At 36.4% G+C, this 27,832-nt stretch overlaps 2 protein-coding genes across 3 annotated transcripts; both read left to right on the plus strand.

Moving 5' to 3' along the window:
- The first annotated feature begins 2,662 nt into the window (after positions 1-2,662).
- Positions 2,663-9,598, plus strand: cwc15 (CWC15 spliceosome associated protein homolog). Its single transcript, XM_073840365.1, has 7 exons — positions 2,663-2,830; positions 3,398-3,538; positions 5,656-5,762; positions 5,842-5,948; positions 6,034-6,141; positions 6,327-6,484; positions 9,315-9,598. The coding sequence occupies exons 2-7, from the start codon at positions 3,408-3,410 to the stop codon at positions 9,442-9,444; spliced, it is 741 nt and encodes a 246-aa protein (XP_073696466.1). The 5' UTR covers positions 2,663-2,830; positions 3,398-3,407; the 3' UTR covers positions 9,445-9,598.
- Positions 9,599-10,747: 1,149 nt separating this feature from the next.
- On the plus strand, positions 10,748-27,800 carry acsl4b (acyl-CoA synthetase long chain family member 4b). Of its 2 annotated transcripts, none has more exons than XM_073840363.1 (15): positions 10,748-10,862; positions 16,622-16,855; positions 16,963-17,140; positions 19,722-19,831; positions 19,925-20,063; positions 20,157-20,307; positions 20,828-20,951; positions 21,036-21,107; positions 21,208-21,347; positions 23,212-23,381; positions 23,487-23,561; positions 23,670-23,864; positions 23,972-24,086; positions 25,633-25,790; positions 25,949-27,800. In XM_073840363.1, the coding sequence occupies exons 2-15, from the start codon at positions 16,625-16,627 to the stop codon at positions 26,104-26,106; spliced, it is 2,016 nt and encodes a 671-aa protein (XP_073696464.1). In that variant the 5' UTR covers positions 10,748-10,862; positions 16,622-16,624; the 3' UTR covers positions 26,107-27,800. The 2 variants fall into 2 exon arrangements, with proteins under 2 accessions (XP_073696464.1, XP_073696465.1); XM_073840364.1 differs by having other exon boundaries at positions 10,779-10,858.
- The last annotated feature ends 32 nt before the right edge of the window (positions 27,801-27,832 follow it).

Below are 27,832 nucleotides of genomic sequence, written 5' to 3' on the forward strand. Positions count from 1 at the left end.
TTGGAATTTTTTTTTAATATATAAATTTCTGCGCTACACTGATTGTCATAACATTACCGGCAATCAGACTCTAGGGAAGTGCGACCATGTTTTTTCTGGTTTTGGCAAAACCTACTAAATCATTGCTCAGTAAAGTACGACAACAAATTAATGATTTAATAATATTAAATGAATAATTTATAGATAAGCTTGTGTTAAGAGGAAGGGAAAAATGTGGCTGGAAAAGGTGCACAAGTGACAGGGATGACTGTAGCCTTGAGATGATTGTCAAGCAAGGGCGGTTCAGAAATCTGGGGGAGCTTCATAAGGAGTGGACTGAGGCTGGTGTCAGTGCATCAAGAACCAGCACATACAGACGTCTGCATGATATGGGCTACAGCTGGAGAATTCCCTGCGTCAAGCCACTCCTGAACCAAAAACAACGTCAGAAGCATCTGTGCTGGGCTAAGGAGAAATATTACTGGTCTGTTGCTCAAATTTTGCATTTCATTTAGAAATCAAGGTCCCAGAGTCTGGAGGAAGACCGGAGAGGCGCAAAAGTCAAGCTGCTTAAAGTCCAGTGTGAAGTTTCCACAGTCAGTGATGGTTTGGGGAGCCATGTCATCTGCTGGTGTGGGTCCATTGTTTTTTATCAAGTCCACAGTCGACACAGCTGTCTACCAGGAAATTTGAGAGCACTTCATGCTTCCTGCTGCCAACAAGCTTTTTGGGGATGATGATGATTTTATTTTCCAGCAGGATTTGGCACCTGCCCACAAAGCCAAATCTTCCAGTACCTGGTTTAATAGCCATGGAATAACTGTACTCGATTGTCCGACAAACTCACCTGACTTAAACCCCACTGAAAATCTATGGGGTGTTGTTAAAAGGAAGTGTGCCCACCTCCATCTGTCAGTGGATTACCAGCTTCTTGACAGACAGGCAGCAGCTAGTGAGGCTGGGTAAACTCACATCCAGGACTATCACAACCAGCACAAGCTCCTGAAGTTTGCGGACGATACTACAGTCATTGGCCTCATCAAGGATGGAGACGAGTCTGCTTACAGACAGGAGGTTGATCAGCTGGCTGTCTGGTGCAGTCTTAACAACCTGGAGCTAAACACTCTTAAAACAGTGGAGATGATCATCGACTTCAGGAGGAACCCCCACTCACCATCATGGACAGCACTGTGGCTACAGTAGAGTCATTCAGATTCCTGGGTACCAACATCTCTCAGGACCTGAAGTGGGACAATCACATTGACTCTATTGTGAAAAAGGCCCAGCAGAGGCTGTATTTCCTCCGCCAGCTGAGGTAGTTCAACCTGCCACAAGAGCTGCTAAAACAGTTCTACTCTGCTGTCATTGAGTCTGTCCTGTGTTCCTCTATAACTGTTTGGTTTGGTTCAGCTACCAAAACAGACACCAGAAGACTACAGCGGACAGTCAGGGCTGCTGAGAGGATTATTGCTATCCCTCTACCTAACCTCCAAGATCTTTACACCTCCAGAGTCAGGAAAAGGTCTAAGAAAATTACTTTAGACCCCTCACACCCAGCCCACTCTGTCTTTGAACTGTTGCCCTCCGGCCGACGTTACAGAGCGCTGTGCACCAAAACAGCCAGACACAAGAACAGTTTTTTTCCCCCAAGCCATATCCCACCTGAACCACACTTAACACACCTCAGTACTGGTCAAGTGTATCAACTCACAAACCTTTTGTATATATAGCACATATGCACATTCTAGTTCTGTCTATGGACATCTTTTTCTGTATTTTTATTACCATTGTTATTTATAATTTATTGTATATTCTTTTTTAATATTATTGTTTTACTACCTTAACTTTATGTATGTCTGCTATGTTTGTACTTTCTGTACTGGAAGCTCCTAACACCAAAACAAATTCCTTGTGTGTGTGAACACACTAGGCAATAAAGCTCTTTCTGATTCTGATTCTGATTCTGAAGATGAGGGAACAGAGACCCCGAAATGCAGACGAGCTGAAGGCCAATATCAAAGCAACTTGGGCTACCATAACACCTTAACTGTGTCAAAGGCTGATCGCCTCCATGCCACACCACCTTGATGCTGTAATTAGTGCAAAAGGAGGCCCAACAAAGTACTGAGGACATAATACAGTACATTAACACACTTTTCAGAAGGCCAACATGTTTTTAAGATCCTTTTTTATTGGTCACATGAAATATTCTAATTTTGTGAAATACTGGATTTTTTTTGTCTTTAATCCATAATCATCAAAATTAAAACAGGCTTAAAATATTTCACTTTGTGTGTAGTGAACTAATATAATATACAAGTTTCACTATTTGAAACAAATTATTGAAATAAATGGACTTTCCCTCGGTATTCAATTTTTTTGGCACATACCCGTAACGTTACAGTAAACTTTTGCATGAACTTTTGCATCCGCGCTACTAGGTGTCAGTGTAGGCAGTCTTAAACTGGTCTGCGTCTAAATTGAGAAAATAAAAACCGTTGGTCTTTGATTCAGCATCTATGATATCATCATGATATCAGCATTCTATGCATTTATACAACTTTGTACTTATTCTTGTGGTGGTTAATATTATTTAGATAATATGACTGAAGTATGACTGAAGATAATGTTTGTCCCACTGCCGCCACCGTAGCCCCGCATACACGTGACTGTATGTGCAAAACGCGGTGGTTGATGGGATACCAGTGAGGAGCAACAACAGCGGGGCTAGTAGCAAAAAATTGATAACTCGATTTATTTATTTAGTTTTTTGGCATTAGTGCTTTGAAATCGCTTGGCTCCGTTGATAAGTTTGGAAGTACAAGGTTGGATTTATATCGTCCTGCTGCAGGTGAGTGTAAAATAATGAAACGTAGTGTGAAGCAAGTATGTTTTTATTGAAAACGTAACAATACAAAAAGTCGACATTAAAAAGGCATTACATATGTTTCTAGTCACATTCATTGAACTACACTCCCAGCTTCTTTGTTTTTAGAAAACTTGTTAGACTGAATAATTAAAAGGTCTGGAAACGCGCAAAATTGGCTTTTAAGTCACTCGACGACTTATGAACATTTTATTATTTACCTAACAACCGAAACAGATCGATAATTTACAACATCCTTTTTAAAATGGCATATCAGTGCATTGTAACAATTGATAAATTGAGGATCATAAACATTACCTTTAATTTTCAAATAAACATTTGAACGCTAAAGGAATATGAACATAGATATTCAATGTACAAACTAACAAAAAACAGTCTCCCTTTTTATTGTTACAAACTGAACAGCGGTGTTCTGTCCATATAGAATTGTAGAGTATTACAGCTGTGATACACTGTCATGTATTTTTGTGAAAACATCCCTTTGCTATATCAGACATGGCGTTAATGTGTGTTACTATGCATTTCTTTTAGGTAACCGAAGATGACCACAGCGGCAAGGCCAACGTTTGAGCCCGCAAGAGGAGGACGGGGCAAAGGAGAGGGTGATCTGAGTGCTTTGTCTAAACAGTACTCCAGCAGAGACCTGCCAGGACACACCAAGATCAAATACAGGTGAAGCTACTGTTCTTTACAAAGTCTCTTTGGCAAAAGCATCAACTATTAGGACAGAATTTTTATAATACCTGTGCAAGGAATAATTCACCCAAAAATTCAAATTTGCAGATAACTTACTCACTCTCAGCCCAATTAACATGTAGATGAAGTTGTTTCTACATCAGAACACATTTGGAGAAATTTAGCATTACGTAATTTGCTCATCAATAGATCCTTTGCAGCGAATGGGTGCCGTCATAATGAGAGTCCAAACAGCTGATAAAAATATCACAATAATCCCCAAGAAATCCACACGACTCTAGTCCATCAGTTAACATCCTGTGAAGTGAAAAGCTGTGTGTAAGAGACAAATCCATCAAGACATTTTTAACTTCAAACTGTTGCGTCCTTTTTCCATAATAACACATCTTCTGCTAAAGATGTCAATTCTCAGCTTTTCCTGAATTCCCTACTCATCTTTTCACTTCACAAGACATTTACTGATTGACTGTGGATTACTGTGGTGTTTGAACTCTCATTCTGACGGCACCCATTCACTGAAGAGTGCCCACTGGTGAAAAAGTTATGTAATGCAAAATTTCTCCAAATCTGTTCTAATGATAAAAACAAACTAATCAACAATAATCAAATCTAAACAACTAGTCGAATATAATCTAATATGGATGGTTTAAGAGTGACCACATTTCCAGTTTGTTTTCATTTTTGGATGAACTATTTCTTTATGGTGTGAAAGTCTGATTGTGTGATAGAGAAAGTCTTAAAAGTATAGTTCACCCAAAAATAAAAATTCTGTCATTAATTACTCACCCTCATGTCATTCCAAACCCATAAGACCTTCGTTTATCTTTGGAACACCAATTGAGTTATTTTTTATGAAATCCGAGTGCTTTCTGATCCTGCATAGACAGCAAAGCAACTGATGCATTCAAGGCCCAGAAAGGTAGTAAGAAGGTTAATAAAATAGTCCATGCTACGAGAATACTTTTTGTGCATGAAGAAAACAAAAACAGCAACTTTATTCAACAATTTCTTCTCCTCCGTGTTAGTCTTTGACGTGCGTTCATGAAAGTACCACAATGTGTCGGTTGCATTGCTGTCTATGCAGGGTCGAAAAGCTTTTGGATTTCATCAAAAATATCTTAAATTGTTTCAAAGATGAACGAAGGTCTTACAGGTTTGGAACGACATGAGGGTGAGTAATTAAAGGGATAGTTCACTAAAAAATGAAAATTTGATGTTTATCTGCCTACCCCCAGGGCATCCAAGATGTATGTGACTTTGTTTCTTCAATAGAGCACAACAGAGATTTTTAAATCAAACCGTTGCAGTCTGTCAGTCATATAATGACAGTCAATGTGCTCCACGGCTTTTGAGAGTCAAAAAAACATACACAGACAAAACCAAATTAAACCCGCCGGCTTGTGACAATACATTGAGGTCTTAAGACACAAATCAATCGGTCAGTGTTAGAAACTGAAAAGTATTTATATAATTTTTTCTACCTCTGATCTACTGCAATGTCTAACTGTCCTGAGCACGTTCACAACAGCCGGTGCGTGACAAAGAGCAAGCAACCAAAACTTCAGTCGATCAGGCTTCAAAAGATGGGAGTCGGTGAAACATCAACACTCTCGAATGAGTTTGCACAAGCAAACATAATAGTTTTTAATCGGTTGCAACAATCAGGATAAACAGTGTGATATTTATCATAATATATCCACAGTAACAGAAGTATGCTATTGTAAATAATAGTACATCATTGTCACTGAGGCTGCTGTGAATGTGCTCAGGACAGTTGGACGTTGCGGTGGATCCAAAGTAAAAAATTATATAAATACTGTTCGGTTTCTTGCACAGACCGATTGTTTGGTGTCTTAAGACCTCAATGTATTGCCACGAGCCGCAGGGTTTAATTTGGTTTTGTATGTGCATGTTTTTTTTTACTCTCAAAGCCGTTGGTCCCATTGACTGCCATTATATGACTGACAGACTGCAACGTTTGAGTTAAAAATCTTCATTTTTTTGGGTGAACTATCCCTTTAATGACTGAATTTTTATTTTTGGGTGAACTATCCCTTTAAGAAACTCATCCTGATACATGTGTGTCCCTGCAGGCAGCCCACTCAGGATGTCCCAGAGGAGGTGAGAGCTCGTGATTTCAGACGTGAGCTGGAGGAGAGAGAGAGAGTTGCTGTTAAGAGCAGAGACAGAGGAGCAAGAGGTGAGGAGGCATATTTTATGTAAATGTTTTTGGCTAAGTCAAAATGTGTTTACTGACAGTGATTTTGTTTTGTTTTTAGAGCACACAACATCCTCGTCTTCATCATCTTCATCCTCCTCCTCTAAGCGGCCACGTTTGGATCAGATTCCTGCTGCCAACCTGGATGCTGATGATCCCCTCACTGATGTCCGTACATGTCATGTTCTTATAGTTACTTAGGCATGCAGGTTAATTTTGATGGCAGTTTGAAAGATTTGTCCTTATGTTTTAGGATGAAGAAGACTCTGACTCCGGATCTGACAGTGATGATGACACTGCTGCCCTATTGGCTGAACTGGAGAAGATCAAAAAGGAGCGAGCTGAGGAGCAGGAGAAGAAGGTAAATCTCACTGTTCATTTACCACCAATCTTGATCATTATTGCAAAATAAAGCCTTTTAGATTGATCCTGATTATTCCGTCAGGCCTTATATTGTGATTATGACCAGACTGACTAGGCTTGATATCTTATTGAGTCATCGCTGTGTTTTTTTTGTTTTTTTTCTTCGGTCTGTGTGTAATTAAGGAAAGGGAACAGAAAGCAGAGGAGGAGAGGATACGTATGGAGAACATTCTGAGCGGGAATCCACTGCTCAATCTGGCAGGCCAGCAGCAGCAGCAGCAGCAGCAGCAACAACTACAACAAAAAGCACAGAGCCAGAACACATTCAGTGTGAAGAGAAGGTAATGTAATGGTTAGGGCCCTAAGAAATCTGATATATTTTTTATATAATCTACTTTTTTTTCTCTCAATTGTTTAAGTTTTTTCTTTTTCATTTACATTTTTTCTGGATACATAATTTTTTTTTCTAGACTTTTTAGAGTTTCTAGAGTTTTAATGGTTAAATTCTAATGACTAATTAATTAAAATTATGAAACTAAAATACATTTTGTTTCTTAGTTATTTATTTTCCCAAATTCTGTGTTTTACATACATTTTCTGGATTCCATTTTAATGGTTTCATTAAATTTTAATAATCAAACACACAATATTTTTTTTTTTTTTTTTTTTCTCCGAGAAATACTGTGAGTTTACATTTTCCTGGTAAATAAATTCTGGTGTTTTCATAATAATTTTATTATTAGTAGTAGCACTTTCATTACATTAAGTAACATATTTGTCGCAGTTTCTTCAAGTTAAACCAAAATTTTATTTTGATGGTTTGCCCTGTAGGCAAGTTTCTGTTTGTATATGATTTGACGATAGTTTTCGCCAAAGAAACAGTAAAATGCTCATAAAATGACTCTCAGAGCAGTTCTAGAGATTGTTTGTGTTCATGTCCTCGTATACTGAGGCCCTGTTTACACTAGTGCGTTTTTGTTTTAAACAGCATTCTAAAATGAAAACGATCCTTGTCTGCACTGGCATTTTTACTGTGTCTTAGAAACGATCTCCATCCACACCACACAACTGAAAACGCATGTCACATGACCATTTATAATGAGCATTATGTATGTTACTGTTTATGCGGTCATAAAGGATACGCAGAGCGAATGTGAGCAGCCACGCCATAGTTTTCAAAAGTCTCTGTTTTGTCCGTTTACACTGAAATGGGGTCTGAACCGAAGTCTTTTTGAGTGTCAAATTATGGGGCCCTAAGTAGGGATGGTTCGATACGTGTATCGGTACCGTTCGGTTCTCGGACAAATTCCAAATGGAAGTGATCATCCCTATCACCTTTGAGGGAGGACTTAGGGCACGTGCAGGTCATAATGTAGTCGTTTGCAATGCACTTGGCGAAGGGAGCGATGTTATTTCCTCATTATCTACAGCTAGGATGTTTACGTGACAACACAGCATGGTCTCTGTCAGCAGATGTCGCTGTCTTTTTATTGTTAGCATAACTAAGCGAATCTGCTTAGTGCTGACAGACGCGGGTGTGTTCGACTTGAAGCGGGGCAGCGCCACTTCAGGTTGAACACACCCGCGTCTGTCAGCACTAAGCAGATTCGCTTAGTCCCCCTACAAAGGTGATAGGGATGATCACTTCCATTTGGAATTCGTCCGAGAACCGAACGGTATCGATACACGTATCGAACCATCCCTAGCCCTAAGTGGTTGTAAAAATAAGTAACACAAGATTATTTGGTTTTCTGTCTTCTCCAACTTCAGTTACAGTAGTTAAAGAATTAAACCAAAAGCGAAGCAAATAAAAGAACTCAAATGAAAGGTAATTTATGTGCTTTAATGCGAAATGATGGAAACACTGTTTGAATTAAAGTATCTGATAAAGTATCTCACATCTGATAATAAATATTTCACTCACTTTAGTGTCACATAGTGTGATGTTTATCATAATATATTGACAGTAACAGAAGTGTGCTATTGTAAAAACATTGTTCTTGGTAGAAATTGTGTGAAATGCAATGAAAAACAAAATAGTTTTTTCTTTTTTAAACAGTTGAAGTCAAAAGTTTAAATACACCTTGCAGAATCTGCAAAATAAACTAATTATTTTACCAAAATAAGAGGGATCATACAAATGCATGTAATTTTTTTTTCTTTAGTACTGACCTGAATAAGATATTTCAGACATTTACATACAGTCCACAAGATACAATAATATTTTCTTTGTTTTTTCTTTATTATTATTATTATTTTAGCATTTTTGTGTATTTGAACCTTATTCAACTATGATTTTGAGATCCGTCTTTTCACACTAAGAACAACTGAGGGATTCATATGCAACTATTTCAGAAAGTTTACTTACTGATGCTTCAGAAGGAAACTCGATGCATTAAGCTTATTTTGTCTTCTAGGAAACATGTATGTAGCTTCTGAAGGGCAGTACTAAATGAAACGAAAATATGATATTTAGGCAAAATAAGAAACGAGAAAAATAAAGAAAAGTTTACACCCTTGTCATTGTGAAAAGATGGATCTCAAAATCATACAGTCATTGTTGGAAAGGGTTCAAATACACAAAAAGGCTGAAAAACCAAAGAATTTGTGGGACCTGAAGGATTTTTCTGAAGAACAGCTTAAATGTTCAGGACAAACAAGGGACTCATGAACAACTATCACTAAACAACAACAACAACAAAAACAGCTGTGCATCATTCAGGTAACAACACAGTATTAAGAATCAAGTTTATGTAAACTTTTGAATGGAGACTATTATTTTCTATTGTGGACTGTATGTAAACGCCTTTTTATGTGAAATATCACATAAAAACATGCATTTTATCCCTCTTATTTTGGTAAAATAATAAACATTTTGCAAGGTGTATGTAAACTTTTGACTTTAACCGTATATTTTTGCTCGATTTACTATTCTATAGATTTTATATTACATGACAACCATATAAACAATTCCAATTGTTTTCCAATTTCTTTTTGCTTGAACAGATTCGTATAATTCAGTAGTAGTAGTAATAATAATAACAATTTAGAATGAAATGAAGGTGGATAAATGGCTTTGTCTTTAAATTCCAGTTTCTTTAAAACAGAAAGAGCTCAATAATATCCTCTTGATGGCACTCAAACACCTTCTCAAATTCTGTTTTTTGGCAGGTGGGACGATGATGTTGTGTTTAAAAACTGTGCTAAAGGAGTGGACGAATCTCGTAAAGAGAAACGCTTCATTAACGACACCCTGCGCTCTGAATTCCACAAGAAGTTCATGGAGAAATATGTTAAATAATTGTCATGTTATAAAAGTGTATTTCAGAAGTCTTTCAACATTTATTTCTTTTTAGTAAATATCATATGTGCTTTTTTCTTTTTAATCTTTGTGCTGCCCTTCAGTAGTTGCTCTGTAAAAGACGTGTACCAATAAAAAGAATGGAAAAATAGAATGCTTTTTCTTTTTTCTTTCTACTGTATATGAACCAGTTGTCTTAAAAGCTTTTTCTTCTTTTTGTCCTGATCACACTCATAAAATTACTAATCCTTTACATGCTCAGACGTTTCCCCACATTTAGGTCAGGTCATGCGTTTTTAAAATTATTTTTATTTGAGTTACTGAAGCAGACCCGCTCTGAATCAGTAGAGCACGTCTGACTTTTCCACAGAGTTCAACCTGACCTGCGTCCTTTCACGAGGGCTTTCTATTCTGCTTCCATCTGTAATTTGATCCTTCATTCTCAACATGCTTTATCCTCGTCATTCAGTTGAGTTTTATTTATTTAGGACTCTCAACAATAGTGATTGTCTCAAAGCAACCCTACAAAGTAACACGCCTAAACCCCCCAGCGAGCAACGAAAAGGCAACAGTTGTATGGAAAAACTCCCTTAATGTAACAAATACACCTTGTGAGAAACCATGGTTGAAAAAGGAAACCCATCCTCTTCGGTTTGGCCTGAATTTGTTTCAAAAACCATATATAGAATCAGTACTGTGGGTCTGTATGGACAGTTTGTCTAAAATTAGTAGTCCCAACTGATTGCTTGAAAAGAAAACCAGCTGTGAGGATGCGATTAGATGTCCTGATAGCAAATAAACCGTCATTTACAGAGCTGAAGTAAGTGGCTTGTGGTAGGCATGGTGAGAACTGTTAGTCAGTCATATATTTAAGTGGTCAAAGTGAATGAACCGCTACACCTAAGGCACTTTTCCAGGTCAGACCTTTTCTCAGTTGGCAGCTGTGTGATCCGTGACCAATGACCCACAACTAGTCCTCAGTGATTATTCACATTTTCTTGGAATGCTATTCACTCAACAGTAATCGTGCATCAGCCGAGTGGGTGTTTGACTAATAGAACTACGTGTTCTTTAAAGCTTGTGAAAGTGCTTCTGACGTCTGATTGTGTAAGTGAGCTAAAGGAAAAACTGTTTGTCAAGACTATATGTGTATAAAGGAAACACCTCCTTAATATTCCCTCTAAAAACTCAGACGTAACCTCAGAACTTCCTCCTCAGAACTGTCTTCTGATTGGCTGAGATCGGCGAGTGGGCTCTCAGTGAGGTTCACTGGAACTGTGACTGTACAAAAGGCGTCCAATCAGCCAAGAGAGCCAGAGACCGAGACGGAGAGAGAGTGAGAAAAGGGAAGCCCAAACCTCCTGTTGCAGTTGGCCGTCTGGAAAAGAAGAACTGCTGTGCACAGTGTTTATTTGTAGGTAGGATTTCAGCTTCCTGTACACTTCTGATTCTTTTGTCTCAGGTTTCAGGTTTGACTGAATGACGTTGTTTACAGTATGTTGTACTGTCAGTCTGCAGTGGGGATGTTTTTGATATGTTGAGATGTGTTTACTCTCATGTAAACACAATTATAGATATTAATGTAGATAAAGATTTTTTTGGGGGTGTGTGAGAATTTATATGAATATGTGGTTCATTGTGGTCATACTTCTTTTTAATGGTTTGATTTAATGGGACATTTTTTTTGTTGTTGTTGAATTTCTTGCAATACGGTTCCATTAGTTAGTGTTAGTTAATGTATTCACTAACATGAACAAACAATGAGCCATACATTTATTACAGTATTTATTCATCTTTGTTAATGTTAGGTAATGAAAACACAGTTCATTGTTAGTTCATGTTAATTCACAGTACATTAACTAATGTTAACAAACACAACATTTGATTTTAATAATGCATCAATAAATGCTGGAATTAACAATAAGATTAATAAATGCTGTAGAAGTGTTGTTCATTTTTAGTTCATGTTAACTCAAGTAGTAACTAATGAACCTTTTTGTAAAGTGTTAATATCTTTTTTCAGATTGGACTAATTTTTTTTTTTTAGCTTTAACCCTTTTTGATTAGTTCAAATGAAATATAAAGTAATATGTTTTTACTTTTGATTTATAAAGCCTAATAGCTTCCTTTATAAATATACTATGTATAACATGAACTAACACTGAGCAATATATCGTCACCTTAGAATTATAAGGTTTTATCTGCATTCTGAGCACTTTTGAGATATAGAGCTTCAAAGTTTTTGCGTTCCATAGACTTCTGTAGATGGAACCATTTTTGTTCTCTAAAAAAAAGCCCACAATTTTACAATTTTCAAAAGAAACATCATATAATGTAAATAAGTTGTCACCAAATAAGAATATGTGACTAACTCAATTTTAACAAAATGTCAGATAGAACCTTATAATTCTAAGGTGATATATATATATATATTTTTACAGCATTTATTACTGTTAATGTTAAAAATAGAGTTGTTCTCCATTAGTGCAATAACTAATGTAAACAGAAGCAACATTTGATTTTAAAGATGTTTAAATGTTAAAATGAACATTCAGATAAATTTTTGCTGTAGATGTGTCATGTTTATTGTTAGTTCATGTTAACTCAAGTAGTAACTATAATGAACCTTTTTTGTAGAGTGTTAACAATATCTTTTTTCAGATTGGACTAAATGTTGTATGTTACGATATATATTTTTTTTAGCTTTAACCCTTTTTGATCAGCTCAAAGAAATATAAATTGTGTTTTCATTTTTGATTTATAAAGCTTAATAGCTTCCTTTATAAATATACTATGTATAACATGAACTAACACTGAGCAATATGTCGTCACCTTAGAATTATAAGGTTTTATCTGCATTCTGAGCACTTTTGAGATATAGAGCTTCAAAGTTTTTGCGTTCCATAGACTTCTGTAGATGGAACCATTTTTGTTCTCTAAAAAAAGGCCCAAAATGTACGTTTACAAAAGAAACATATAATGTAAATAAGTTGTCACCAAATAAGAATATGTGACTAACTCAATTTTAACAAGATGTCAGATAGAACCTTTTAATTCTAAGGTGACGAATATATATATATTTTTACAGTATTTATTACTGTTAATGTTACATTAATATGTTGTTTTACATTAATTCACAGTGCAATAACTAATGTAAACAGAAGCAACTTTTGATTTTAAAGATGTTTACATGTTAAAATGAACATTCAGGTAAATATTTGCTGTGTCATGTTTATTGTTAGTTCGTGTTAACTAATTAATGCTAATGAGTGAAACCCTATTGTTTTACCATTATATTTTAAATATTTATTTAAAAATATGTGACCCTGGACCACTAAACCAGTCTTTAAGTAGCACAGGTATATTTGTAGCAATAGCCAAAAATACACTGTATGGGTCAAAATTATTGATTTTTCTTTTATGCCAAAAATCATTAGGATATTAAGTAAAGATCATGTTCCATGAAGATACTTTGTAAATTTCCTATTGTAAATATTTCAAAACTTAATTTTTGATTAGTAATATGCATTGCTAAAAATTTCATTTTGATTTTTTTTCAGCCTTAGATTCCAGATTTTCATATAGTTGTATTTCTGCCAGATATAATTGGTTTTGGTGCTCATTATGAATAATACCGCTTCTCAATATTATTTTGTAAAAACTGATTGCTTTTCAAGATGAATAGAAAGTTTAGAAAAATAGTTTATTTGAAATATACATTTGTAAAGATGTTACAAATCTTTACTTTCCCTTTTGATCAATTTATTGCAAGATATGCATGAGGGCTACGTATCATGCCAGATAAAATATGTTTGTTTGACAGTTGGACAGTTTTTCCAGATGTTTAAGAGGGTCATCTGACTTCCTGAACACGGCGTTCAAATCCTTCCAAACTGTGAAGTCATCAGTTTGGAAACAGTGCTCTCCCTGCATAGTGCTGCTGAAACTTAAGCTGCTGCAGCATGTGTGTTTGTGTATGTTGATACGATCTGTTTTTTTTTTTGCAGCCGGCATATCATGCAAGTGATGCTTCTGAAACTGGTTTTGGTGTTTTTTCAGTCTTAGCTATAAGGTTAACATCTGAAAGCCAGAAGCCTGCTCTATTAGTGCACAATGTAACAAAAAATAGCCTTGATAATTATTCCAGGAAAACAGCCTACACATCCACTTCAGTTTGATCTTATGTCTTATGTGTGGGTGCATGTGTGTGTTGCACAAAATAAATATTTAGTCTGTTGGTTCACTGTCTCTGGTTGACCACAAACACGGATGTTTCTTGATGTTTCCTCTGGGTTTCTTAAACGTTAGTGGTGAAGTAGTTCCTAAATCAGCCATTCAATCACACGCACGTCTAAATCAATTACTCTTCCTCTTTTCCCCCTCTGCTCTATCTACATTTGATAAGCACATCTTATCGGTCATGTGTATTGGATGCCTGTTTGCTGTCTTGTTCTGAGTCTCCCAGAGGGGTTTTATTCTGAGTGTATGATACAAAGAGAGTATTGAATATTTCGATCATGTGTCATTACTATTTCAAAACTCTTGTAAGTTGATTCATAGAGAAGTTGAGGTCAAAAGTTTACATACACCTTTGCAGAATCTGCAAAATGTTAATTATTTTAACAATATAAGAGGTATCATACAAAATGCATGTTATTTTTTTATTTGGTACTGACCTGAATACGATATTTCACATAAAAGACCTCATAAAAGAGATAATAATTGAATTTTTAAAAATGACCCTGTTCAAAAGTTTACATACACTTGATTCTTAATACTGTGTTGTTACCTGAATGTTCCACAGTTGTTTTTTTATCGATAGTTGTTCATGAGTCCCTTGTTTGTCCTGAACAGTTAAACTGCCCGCTGTTCTTCAGAAAATTCTTTAAGGTCCTACAAATTCTTTGGTTTTTCATAATTTTTCCAGCAATGACTGTATGATTTTGAGATCCATCTTTTCACACTGAGGACAACTGAGGTAGAGCCCTGCACGGGCCTTAAATCTAAGCCCTAGCCCGGCCCTGGCCCAAGACACACAGGCTGTAGCCCGGCCCTTGTCCGACAGCTTATCAAAATTTTTGGCCCGAGTCCGACCCGAAGCCCATCTTTTTTTTCCGCCAAACACCTTATACTGTTACAGCCATTAAAATAGACCAGATTTGTATTTAATAGAAAGTTTGTTTTTTCGTTTCGTTTTTTTTATCAGAACAATTTAGAGAAATGTTTGGAGTTTTTTGTTTGTTTGTTTGTTTTTTAAATCTAAGTTTTAGTTTTTTAAGTGACATCGATATCCAAGCGTTATGTGGTCCACAGTGAGTTTACTCAATTTGACCTATATATCAAATCAACACTTGACTAGTCTACAATGCAATCCACAGATATAAAACAAACATCAATATATCACATTGTTAGATTTAAAGTTTATTATCACCATCTCAGAACAAAGGCATTTCGAACAGGGCAGGCAGCTCTGCTGCGCAAAACAAGTGTTGTGCCCATTTTCGACCCCTGCCAAATTATTACCCCCTCTCGTTGAAATCGCTACCTGATTGCCTAATCCTAACCCCTCCCCTAATCCTATCCCCTCCCCCACACCGAACCCTAAACCTACCAATACTAGGGGGGTAGTAATCTGGCGGGGGTCAGAATTTGGCATAACACCGGAACATACAAAGTCGCAGTGGTAAAGGTAACGAATAATGAACAAATATATAAAGAATAAATAATAATATAGAAAACTTCAAAAACACAACTTTACCACGTGGCTGGAAATCTCTGTGCTGCGCAGAGTATGTGCTCCTTGCATTTAATAATCGCTCCACTCCAGCTCCACTCCTCGCTCACTGATATCAGAAACACCGCTCCGCGTCAAAAAAATTCAGTATGTTTGAAATGTAACAGTCCTGTTCATAAAATAAAATAACAGGAGAGTTTCAAACACTAGTGTGCAATATTTGTTCCGACCACAGCTAATAATTGTCAGCATTAAAAGAGTATTGCTGCTTTATCCAGTGCAAAGTTTGTAATGAAAATAATACGTTTTCGTCAGTTATTTTACCTACAGATCACATTATGTGATCCATCTCTATCAAGCTAGCTAAACATGTATAACATATGATTTCCTGCTTAATGTGCAGTTATATTACGGACCAGGGGCGCCGCTAAGGGGGGGTAAGTTAGGACGATTCTAAGGGCCCATGCCCTTTAGGGGCCCCCAGAGATCTGCTTTGGTGTGGTAGGGGGGGCCCAAACTCATATTTTGTCATAGGGCCCAAAATTGCGAGCGGCGCCCCTGTTACGGACCATTGGCATGAATTGTACTCATGATGGAGCGGTGGTGGAGCGCTCTTGGAGAGAGTGAAAACCATGACGCTCCGACTTTTAAAAAATCCGCTCCTTCCTCCATTCAAAATCACACCACTCCACTCCGCGCTCCGCTCATACTCTGCTATGCGCGAGTTAGGCATCACTGGCGCTTCCGGACCGCACGCATTAAATCTCATTAAACTTTTTTTTTTCTTTTTTTTTTCTCTAAGTTATGACGTGAAAATTAGCCCGAAGCTCAAATGCAGGGCTCTAAACTGGGGGACGCATATGCAGCTATCACAGAGGGTTCAAACATTCACTGATGCTGCATAAAGAAAAATGATGTGTAACTTTTGAACAGAATGAAGATGTGTACATTTTTCTTATTTTTCCTAAATATATGTTTTTTCATTTAGTACTGTCCTTAGGAAGCTACAGAAGATACTTGCTTGTTTCCCAGAAGACAAAATAAATTAAATTTACCCTGATCTTCAAATTCAAAAAGTTTTCACCCCCCAGCTTTTAATGCATCATGTTTCCTTCTGGAGCATTTAAAACCTTCTGTAATAGTTGCATATGAGTCCCTCACTTGTCCTCAGTGTGAAAAGATAGACCTTAAAATCATACAGTCATTGTTGGAACTTTTGAACGGGGTCATTTTTATAAATTCAACTATTATTTTATCTTGTGGACTATATGTAAACATATTTTATGTGAAATATCTTATTTAGGTCAGTACTAAATTAAAAATAAAATGCATTTTGTATAATCCCTCTTATTTTCGTAAAATAATTAACATTTTGCAGATTCTGCAAGGTGTATGTAAACTTTCAACTTCAACTGTATGTTGGTTTGTGTATGTCTTGTGCAGGTCATGTTGCCCCAGTGTGAGAGAGCGCGGAGTATAAGTGGACATCCAGAAGGGCCGTATCGGGCGGTAGAATGCGCAGATGCTCTCGTCACGCAGGACTTTGAGGGCGTGGACACGCTGGACAAACTTTTTGTACATGCTGTCAAGAAATTCAGTCAGGCATCCTGTCTGGGCACCAGAGAAGTCATTAGTGAAGAAGAAGAAAAACAACCCAATGGGAAAATCTTCAAGAAGGTAAATTCATTTACTGATTCAGTCCATTCTGTTTCATCAGTTCAGTCTGAAAACAGTCTAAATATTAGTGACAGTTGATATAGAAACTTGCATGTTTTTGTTTGTAGTTGGTTCTGGGGGACTACAGCTGGATGACCTATGAAGAGGTCAGCCAAACAGTGGAATCTTTTGGCAGTGGTCTGGCAGCTTTGGGCCAACAGCCACGTAATACCATTGCCATCTTCTGTGAGACACGGGCAGAATGGATGATCACAGCACAGACCTGCTTCAGACGCAACTTTCCATGTAATACAAACGCACTAATTTTAATCTAAACACGTTTAAAGTGGACATCAGATGGCACTTTTTCACAAGTTGGTAGGATTCTTTAGGGTCTTTGTGAAATCCGTAACATACTTTGGTTAAAGTTCCTCAGTGGTCGTTCACAGCAACCCATTTTGGTGCATGTCTCTTTAAATGCTAATGAGCTACTGCTCACCTCACCCGACCTCTCTCTCTTCTGTTTTTTTTTGTGTATTCAGTGGCGCGTTACTATCAAAAACAAAACAAATCCACTGCGTCCTCAGTGGCTCTGATGTTAGGAGAAAATAAAGACTCTTATGTTCACTTTTACATCTAACTACAAAACACCTGCATTGCTTACGAGACATTGTTGTCGCTACAGCTGCTTCAGCATGGCGAAAATGACAGACAGTGTACTGGCTGAGGGCAGAGATATGCTAATACGAGTCACGGCTTGATAATTCAGACTGTTTAGGTTTTTTGGAGTTTAAAAAAAGAATTAAATAGATTTCTTTTATTGTAGGGTGGTTGTGTCCACATACTGCTAAGACACATTTATATGCGAACACCGTGTAAAAGTGTTTTGCATCTGATGTCCCTTTTAAATCTAAATCATACAAAATGTGTTTTGATTTGTTTTGGTCAGCTCAGAAGTTATTTAACAGCTATTTGAGTTTATGTAACCTCTGGTTTACAACTTTCTGGTCATTTTAGCAGCAGTAGCCTAGTAGTAGTTTTGTTATTAGTTAGTTTTGTTCACTTTGTGATTAGTTATTTACCTTCACCGTCTAATTGAATTTAGAACTCTTGCACATTCACAGGAAATAACTTACTTCTGCATTGGGAAATAAGATGAATATTAGTGGTGGGGATTTTTCAGTGACTCAGACTTTCGACAGGTTACATTGCTAAACACAGTAGGTGGCGGAGATGACAGTCTTTATAAGTGAGTTATACGATCACTAACTGAACTGATTCATAAAACACTAATTTGCTCTGGAATTAAACAAGTGACTGTTTTTGTCTAATGAATCATTCATTCAGCCCATTTGTTTTAACAATACTGACTCATTCATAATTTCCTCTGCTTTGTGTTGCTCAAATACAGTTAAAGTCTGTGTAACCTTAAGGAAATTCAGAGAATTGTCTCTAAACGCGTTGGAAATGTATGGCTGAAAACACGTTAAAAGGAAAGACTGTGAACTATGTACTACTGACTGTCTTGATGACCAGGGTTGCCAGGTTTTCCGAATAAAACCTTCCCAATTGCTACTCAAAACTAGCCCAATCACGTTTTACTGGTCCCCCTGTAAAAAATTGTTATCATTCAAATATGGCTGGGTGGTTAACCCATTTTTCTGTGGTGTGACAAACTCAGAACACATATTTAATACTGCTTTGCACAGGCTTTAACAGTTTTTTTGTTTTTACACAATAATTGTAGAAGGCTTCTTCAACACTAAACAGAAAGCATACATGAGCAACTAAGTCAAAATACATAGTCACTTCTTTTGGTGAGCAACAAGAATGAAAATAAAGACATAAATAAACACTGTAATTACAGGAGGCATGAGCCCTGATTCCGTTATCTTCTAAGATGTAACCCTTTTTGTTTCCAGATCTTAATAAAAAAGATCATTTAAATCTTAGTTCTTCTAAATACGACATATTTCCCATTTTTCTGGCCCACATCTTAAAGGTGGGACAAAGTCCAACTTCCATATCTAAACAAGTCTTTTTGCAAGCACCATACAAAGTAAGATGGCCTGTGTTTGATATTCTCCATCCCTGAAAGTCCTACACAAGGATGAGGTTCCAGAGTAATAAAATGTGCTTCAGCAAAATAAATAAATAAATATACATTAATATTTTACTACATTAATTGTGCTTTGACTTTGTTTGGAACTCATTACCAGTACAAAAACAGTCAAAGCAACTGGTAACATTTTGCCTAAAATATATGTTAAATAATAATAACTTTTCCCCCGGGTTTCACAGGCAAGGCTTAAACCTAATCCCAGGCTAAAATGTAAATCTAAGCTGTTTCAACTAAAAGAAACTTGCACTAACTGATCTTAAAATATGTCTGTCTTTTTTGTCTTAAGATGCACACCAGTTTTTTCCTAAGTCACGTTTATAAAATCTACTTAAATGCCCTAATTTAACTATTGCCTAATCCTGGTTTAACCTAAGCCCTGTGTATATACAATATTCACAGAACTTAATTTTTCTTCAGTTCTGTCTATTATGTCAAAACAAGCCATTTTGCCAGGATTGACCTGGCATTAATATACTGTATCTTTACACAGTTAAATAAACAAGGGCCTGGTTTCACAGACAGGGTTTAGGTTAAGCCAGGATTAGGCAATAGCTAAATTAGGGCATTTAATTAGGTTTTATAAACGTGATTTAGGTGTGCATCTTAAGACAAAAAAGTTATACAATATTCACAGAACTTTATTTTTCTTCAGTTCTGTCTATTATGTTAAACAGCTTTATTTTTTTTTAACTATATGCAAATCTTTCATGCTCTGCAAATGATATCTCAGCTTGTGAGCACAGCTGTATGTTTGTTTGTGTGCAGTGGTAACGCTATATGCAACTCTGGGTGAAGATGCTGTAGCGTATGGTCTGAATCAATGTGGAGCCACTCATCTCATCACCAGCACAGAACTGCTCCAGACCAAACTGAAGGTACACAAAGCCACAGACTTGCAAGTGCAACTGTGCTTATCTGTATGGCCTGTTTATAAGTTTGCATTATATTACTCTTTCTCTCCATCTCAGAATGTTTTGAGTGCAGTTTCGGGGTTGCAGCATGTTATCTATGCAGGCAGTGGTGAAGTTTGTCATGCTGATTACCCACAGTCTCTTGCCATGCACAGCATGCAGGAAGTAATGGAGCTCGGGGCAAAGCCAGAGAACTGTGAGTAACATGCAAAACAATTATTTATATATCCAAATTGAAATGATTCACAAGCTGATTCACACACTCTCTCTCTTTGTGTCTCTTTCTCAGTAAGTAAAGAGTATGACAGGCCAACTGCGTCTGATCTCGCAGTGGTGATGTATACCAGTGGATCTACAGGGAAGCCTAAAGGAGTGAAGATGCAACATAGTAATCTGATTGCAGGAATGGCTGGTCAGTGTCAGCGGATCCCGGGCCTGGGGTAAGCAACAGTAACACCAATACAAGTTCACTAATTTGCATGTTTTTCCATACACTACGGACAAACAAATTACTTCCTGCGTAGATCATGTCACGTCTGGTTATGCCAAAATTCATCAGTAGTGTAAAACTGGAGTGAGACTGTGTGGTCAAGCACAGTTGAGGTCAAAAATTTGCATACACCTTGCAGAATCTGCTAAATGTTAATTATTTTAGCAAAATAAGAGGAATCATACAAAATGCATGTTATTTTTTATATAACTGAATGATCCACAGTTTTTTTAGTGATAGTTGTTCATGAGTCTATTCTGAGATCCATTTTTAGAACAACTGAGAAACTATTAGGTTCAAATGCTCACTGATGCTCTAAAAGGAAAAAAGATGCATTAAGAGCCCGGGGTGTAAACTGTGAATCATTCAGGTTACACTACAGTATTAAGAATCAATCAGTATTAAGTATTTGAATGGGGTCATTTTTTTATATTATATATTATAACTATTATATTCTCTTGTGTATACAGGTCCCAGGACACATATATAGCTTATCTCCCATTGGCTCATGTGTTGGAGCTGACAGCAGAAATATCCTGTTTATCATATGGCTGCAGGCTTGGATATTCCTCCCCACTCACACTTACGGACCAGGTAACACACACATACATACACACATACTTTTTTCCTCTGTAATATAATAATCTTCATGTTTGACCTATGTTTTTGTCTATGCAGTCCAGTAAAATAAAGAGTGGTGGTAAGGGAGATTGCTCTGTGCTGAAACCCACCCTGGTAGCAGCAGTCCCGGTGAGTTTTAAAAATTAAAAACTTCAGGTGTTTCATTTTTGTTCCCCTCTTTTTACTCAATATTTACAGTATGTGTATGTATCTGTTGGGGTGTGTGTAGGAAATCATGGACCGTATCTGCAAGAATGTTAATGGGAAATTGAGAGAGATGTCCATCATTCAGAGGACTCTGTTTAAAGTGGGATACAATTTCAAGCTGCAGAAGGTGTCGCGAGGAGCTGATTCTCCGGTGTGTAACATGTGAGTCAGTTATACCGATTAGGTCTGTCTGTCTGTCTGTCTGTCTGTTGTTCTGTCTCTCTCTCTGTCTCTCTGTCTCTCTGTCTGTCTGTCTGTCGTTCTATCTTTCTATCTTTCTATCTTTCTATCTATCTATCTATCTATCTATCTATCTATCTATCTATCTATCTATCTATCTATCTATCGATCTATCGATCTATCGATCGATCGTTGAGTTTAAAAGTTTCCCTTTCAGAATCTGCAAAATGTTAATGATTTTAACAAAAATAAGACAAAATGCATGTTATTGTTTATTTAGTACTGACCTGAATAAGATAGTTTACTGAATTAAGATGTTTACATATAGTCCACAAGAGAAAATAATAGTTGAATTTATAAAATGACCCTGTTCAAAGTTTACATACACTTGATTCTTAATACTGTGTTGATACCTGACTGATCCATAGTTTTTTTTCTTTTAGTGATAGTTGTTCATGAGTCCCTTGTTTGTCCTGAACAGTTAAACTGCCAGCTGTTCTTTATAAGGAAACACAATGACTGCGCCGATAGCCTTGTGGGCAGCGCGCCGACATACAGCGCCGTTGCGCTCTGGGCGTCCCGTGTTCGAATCCCGACTCGAGGAACTTTCCCGATCCTGCCCCCCATCTCTCTCCCACTTCGTTTCCTGTCACTTCTGATCTGTCCTATCTCAATAAAGGCAAAAAAATTGCCAAAAATAAATCTTAAAAAAAAGAAAGAAAGAAAGAAGGAAACACAATGCATTAAGAGCCAGGGGTGAAAACTTTTGAACAGAATGGAGATGTCCTTTTTTCTTGTTTTGCCTAAATATTATATTTTTTTCATTTAGTACTGCCCTTCAGAGGCTACAGTAGATAGGTCCTTTTCTTAGAAGACAAAATAAGTTGCGTTTACCCTGGTCTTCAAATTCAAAAATCTTTCTAACAGGGGAGTCAAACAACGTCAATATTACAAAATAAAACATTAAAAAGTGTATAAATCACTCACTCTTTCCAAAGAAGCATTATTCAACAGAAACACCAGCAGGTCAAGTTACAGTGGTATTCCACATTTCTCTCACCTCCCCTGAGCCCGTTGAGTTTTAACAGACCCCCTAAAGCGTGCTGTGAGTTTGGTGGGAGGCAATTGAGAATGAATAGGGAAAAGTCACGTGAGAGGAGGCCATCACGATATGATTGGATATGACTGGTTATTTTCAGCTGTGATTGGTTCATGCGATAAATTCCGGTTCTTGAGTTTGTTCATGTTCTGCGTTTGTGAATCAACAAACAATTTAATTGTAACACTAATTTTAAAAAGTAAGTAAACAACACACACACTTAGATATAACCACTTCGTACGTTAAAAATAAGACTTAAAATGGCATGAAAACATGATCTGTGGGAGTTTTTTTTAGTGAGTAATCAGCTTGGTGAAATTTAAAGTTAATCTCTAAAGTAAATGTGACCAATATTTACCAAGCTTTGATGACTGATTATCTGACAAATTCAAAAATAGTTAGTATCTATCTGTCTATCTGTCTGCCTGTCTGTCTGTCTCTCTGTCTCTCTCTCACTGTCTTGTCACTATTTGCATTTTTGGTAAGACAAATAGCTGTGTACACTGAAAACAGTGCAAAATATGTATGCTTTGCATATTAACTGCCACAGCTCACTAAATGGCGCCAGCCAGCTGAAACAAGTCTTAACACATTTGGAACAATTGTATGTTTTTCCAAAGCAAGTGTGACACCCAATATACATATTTAAAATTTCTATAAACAGTCTGTTTCCTGGTGTTGCAATTGCAAATTTTGCCTATAGAATCTCTGTCCTCATTAAATGTTTGAGATGATATTGTGTTTCAGGTTGTTTTTCAAGCGTGTGAATTTGCTGCTGGGAGGGTGTGTCCGACTGATGTTGAGCGGAGGGGCTCCACTGTCTGCTTCCACACAGAGATTTATGAACGTGTGTTTCTGCCCCATTGCTGTGGGTTATGGCCTTACAGAGACATGTGGAGCGGGAACTATCTCAGAATGTGAGTGCACCCACACTTACACAATGTTTGTTGTTCTACCTGCTTGTTAAAATGGCTGGATTCCTGTGAAGACATGTTCAAACTTGTGTTTGCTTGTGTTTGTAGTTTCTGATTACAGTACGGGACGAGTTGGAGCTCCTCTCATTTGCTCTGAAATAAAACTGCGAGACTGGCCTGAGGGTAAGACACACATACACACACATGTGCAAACAACAACTGCAGTTGAGGGTTCTCAGGTTCACTTTACATTCCTAACTTTCAACCGACCTTTCTCTCTTTCATCATTAGGTGGATACACCAGTCAGGACAAGCCACACCCACGAGGGGAAATTTTGATTGGTGGACCAAATGTTGCCATGGGATACTTTGGGAGTGAGGGGGAGGGAGAAAATGACAACTTCTGGGTAGACGAGGCAGGGCAGCGCTGGTTTTGTACTGGAGATGTCGGCGAAGTTCATCCAGATGGTTGTTTGCAGATTGTGGGTGAGTAAGGTCTGAATCATCTAACAGAAAGGAGTTACGTCAGAGAGACGTCTGCTGTTGAGTTACGTCAAACATAACATGCCAATCCTCCGCTTTCCTGTTCTCAGATCGTAAGAAGGACCTGGTAAAGCTGCAGGCAGGTGAATATGTGTCTTTGGGGAAGATAGAAGCTGCCCTGAAAAACAGCCCCCTCATTGATAACATCTGCGTCTATGCCAGCAGGTACACCAGAACCTTATATCTCACTTGACAGTAAAACAATTACACACAGCCCAATATTCTGTAACCATAACCTGGATAAACACTTAACACTTGCAATTTTATCACTGAAAATCACCATGTCACAGTGTTATAGTAGTAGGTATGCATACTAATGCGTTTTATAACATTATTTGACAACTGGCCATACATACACTACCAGTCAAAAGTTTTTGAACAGTAAGAATTTTAAGTTACTTCTGCTCACCAAGCCTGCATTTATTTGATCCAAAGTACTGCAAAAACAGTAAAATTATGAACTATTTCAAATAACTCTTTTCTATTTGAATATATTTTAAAATGTAATTTAGTCTTGTGATTTCAAAGCTGATTTTTTTAGCATCATTACTCCAGTTACACAGTCCTTTGGAAATCATTCTAATATTCTGATTTGCTGCTCAAAAACATTTATTATTATTATTATTATTATTATTATTATTATTATTATTATTATATTAAAAACAGCTAAGTAAAAATTTAAGTTTTTTGATTAATAGAAAGTTCAGAAGAACAGCATTTATCTGAAACAGAAACCGTTTGTAACATTAGAAATGTCTTTATCATCATGTTAGATCAATTTAAAGCATCCTTGCTAAATAAAAGTATTAATTTCTATCATTTCTTGCCCCCAAAAAACTCCAAGCTTTTGAATAGTAGAGTGTATAATGTTACAAAAGCTTTGTATTTCAATAAATGCTGATCTTTGAAACTTTCTATTCATCAAAAAATCCTGAAAAAAATTACTCACATGTTTCAAATACTGATAATTAAAATGTCTTGAACAGCAAATTAGCACATTAGAATGATTTCTGAAGGATCATGTGACACTGAAGACTGGAGTAATGATGCTGAAAAATTAGCTTTGGTCACAGGAATAATTAAAATTTAAAAATATATTCAAATTATAAGCATTTGTTTTAAATAGCAAAAAAATTACAATTTTTTACTGTTTTTGCTGTACTTTGGATCAAATAAATTCAGGTTTGTTGAGCAGAATAACATAATAACAAAAATCTTTGTTTTGAACAATAAATAGCATATTATAAATATTTCTAAAAGATTATGTGACACTAAAAACTGGAGTAATGGAAGACTGGATTCAGTTTTCTGTCACTATAATAAATTACACTTAACATATAACAGAAAACAGTTGTTTTAAATTGCACTAATCACAATATATTTCACAATATTACAATTTTTTATTTCAGTATTTTTTGATCAAATAAATGCAGCCTTGGTGAGCAATAAGACTTTTTTTTTTTCAAAAGCTTTACAAATCTCACGACCCCAATCTTTTGAACAGTTTTGTCAGCTGTTATATTGTGCTGTATACATGGCTTTAAAACAAACTGATATGAAAAACTTATCTTTAATCTTGTGTGTTTCTAGCACAGATCCTAAACCACAATGCGTATTGATACAACCCACACTTGTCATGCACAGGTTCCAAGACACCATAATGTGAAATAAACATGTCAGATACTAATAGTCTTGAACTGTTTTCTATCAGTGATCAGAACTACTTGATCAGCTTTGTGGTGCCCAACCAGAAGCAACTAACTGAGCTGGCTAAAAAGAACGGGATAGAGAGCGAGTGGGAAGAACTTTGTAACCACACCAAGATGGAGGAGGAGGTACTAAAAGTAATCAAAGAGATTGCAGTTACAAGTAAGCAAATTGTTATACAAACTTCTTAATGCTTTCAGTGTTTTTTAATATGCAACCTGAGCTGCACAAAGATTTGTGTGTTTGATACTGTGAGAAAATGGCATTTATGTTTTTGTGTCAATAAACTATTAAAACTATCTGTGTGTGTGGTACCGTAGGTAAACTGGAAAGGTTTGAGGTTCCACAAAAGATCCGTTTAAGCCCTGAGGCTTGGACTCCAGAAACAGGGCTGGTGACGGATGCCTTCAAACTGAAGAGAAAAGAGCTGAAAAATCATTATATAAAGGACATTGAGAGGTTATATGGGGCTAAATGATGGTCATACAACACTCATCCAGGCTGATTCCCAATTGGTTAATGTTTCGCATATTATTATCCTTCCAAATCATAGTATTGCATCAAAATGCAATTTTATTGTGGTGCTGTCATACTCCATAAACTAGACATGAAAAAAGTCTGCCAATTGGGGTTCATCCATAGGTAAGGTCACTGCCAATCCTGCTGATCTCAGTAGAAACACCATTCTGCCCCCTGCTGGATGTATATGGTTATTACTTCCTCTGTAAGTAAGTACTGTGAGGAATAGATTTATTTAATGGCAGAAAAAATGTATGCATTGCTGTTATACTGCTTTATATATATATATTTTTACTTATGAAGGTATCTTGAAGCATATCTATGTCAAATATATTTTAAGTGTTTAAAAATTGCCACGTTTACTTGAAGGCGTTTTTGGGATGCAATTGGTAAATGTTAAAAAAAAAGTGTTTTTGTTTGTTTGGAGTCCATTAAACAAAAGCTGATGCAGAGTTGTTTAGTGTGAGTCACCCATCTTATTTCTGATCACTTGAGATGTGCAGAAATAAAGCTGGGAACTGTGTGGGAACTACAGAAAATAATGTGGGATGAGTTTATGTTTACATATGTATGGGAAATATTTTTGTTTTACATGAAAGGGAGGAAATTTTATATGATGTTTGTACATTTCATCTTTGGTTGTTTAGGTGCACACGCACAGATAATGTGTATGTAATGTGTGCATTAGTGGTAAAACTGGGAAGTCATATTTTTACTTTTGTGCTATATATCATATTGCGCAGTTTTATTTTTAAAAACTATATCACCATTCCTCAATATAAACAGTTTTTTTATGTCTGTGCTTGATTTAGTCAAATGTGACCCTGGACCCTGGTCATAAGGGTCAATTTAAAAAATTTTTTTTAATTAAAATATATGCATCACCTGAATGCTTAATAAATGGATGCTTTCCATTGATGTATGGTTTGTTAGGATAGGACAATATTTGCAAATCTGGAATCTGAGGGTGCAAAAAAATCTAAATATTGAAAAAAATAGCCTTTGAAGTTGTCCATATATGAAGTTCTTAACAATGCATATTACTAATCAAAAATTAAGTTTTGATATACTTCGATATATCTTTACTTAATATCCTAATGATTTTTGGCATAAAAGAAAAATCGATTATTTTGATCCTGTACAATGTATTTTACCCATGCTACTTAAGACTGGTTTTGTGATCCAGAGTCACAAATGTTTGAGACATTTCAAAAGTTTTACAAGTTTTTTTACTTGTATTTAAGCTCTATACCTGTGTACTGTTAAATATATTTTGATATCATTCATTTTCTATCTAAACACAAAGTCTTTTTCCTTTTCTATCTGCCATAATTTCATCAGTTTTAACACTTCTTGCATTCTCTTGCACATTTCAGGTGTGTTAAAACGAAACAAAACTCATTCCACTTGGAATTATTGTTTATCACTTACATGTAAAAGCTGGATTTTCTCCTTATTTATCTGTAAAAAGTTTTCTGTACTTTGCTATTGTTGAATCCCTCCATCTCAGCCTTTTTGAGGTTTTAATGTCTGGAAACTGGGCATTTATCCCTTTTCTGATAGAGCTGTTCATTTCTCATGCAAAAATCTGATCTGTTCTTTTTGTTACTTCTCCGTTTAATTTCAAATGGCTGACAGAATAAAACTGTTTTGATGTCCTCAATATCAAACTGACATGAATTCGT

This window comes from Garra rufa, chromosome 5 (assembly GCF_049309525.1).
Source record: "Garra rufa chromosome 5, GarRuf1.0, whole genome shotgun sequence".
NCBI classification, from domain to species: Eukaryota; Metazoa; Chordata; class Actinopteri; order Cypriniformes; family Cyprinidae; genus Garra; species Garra rufa.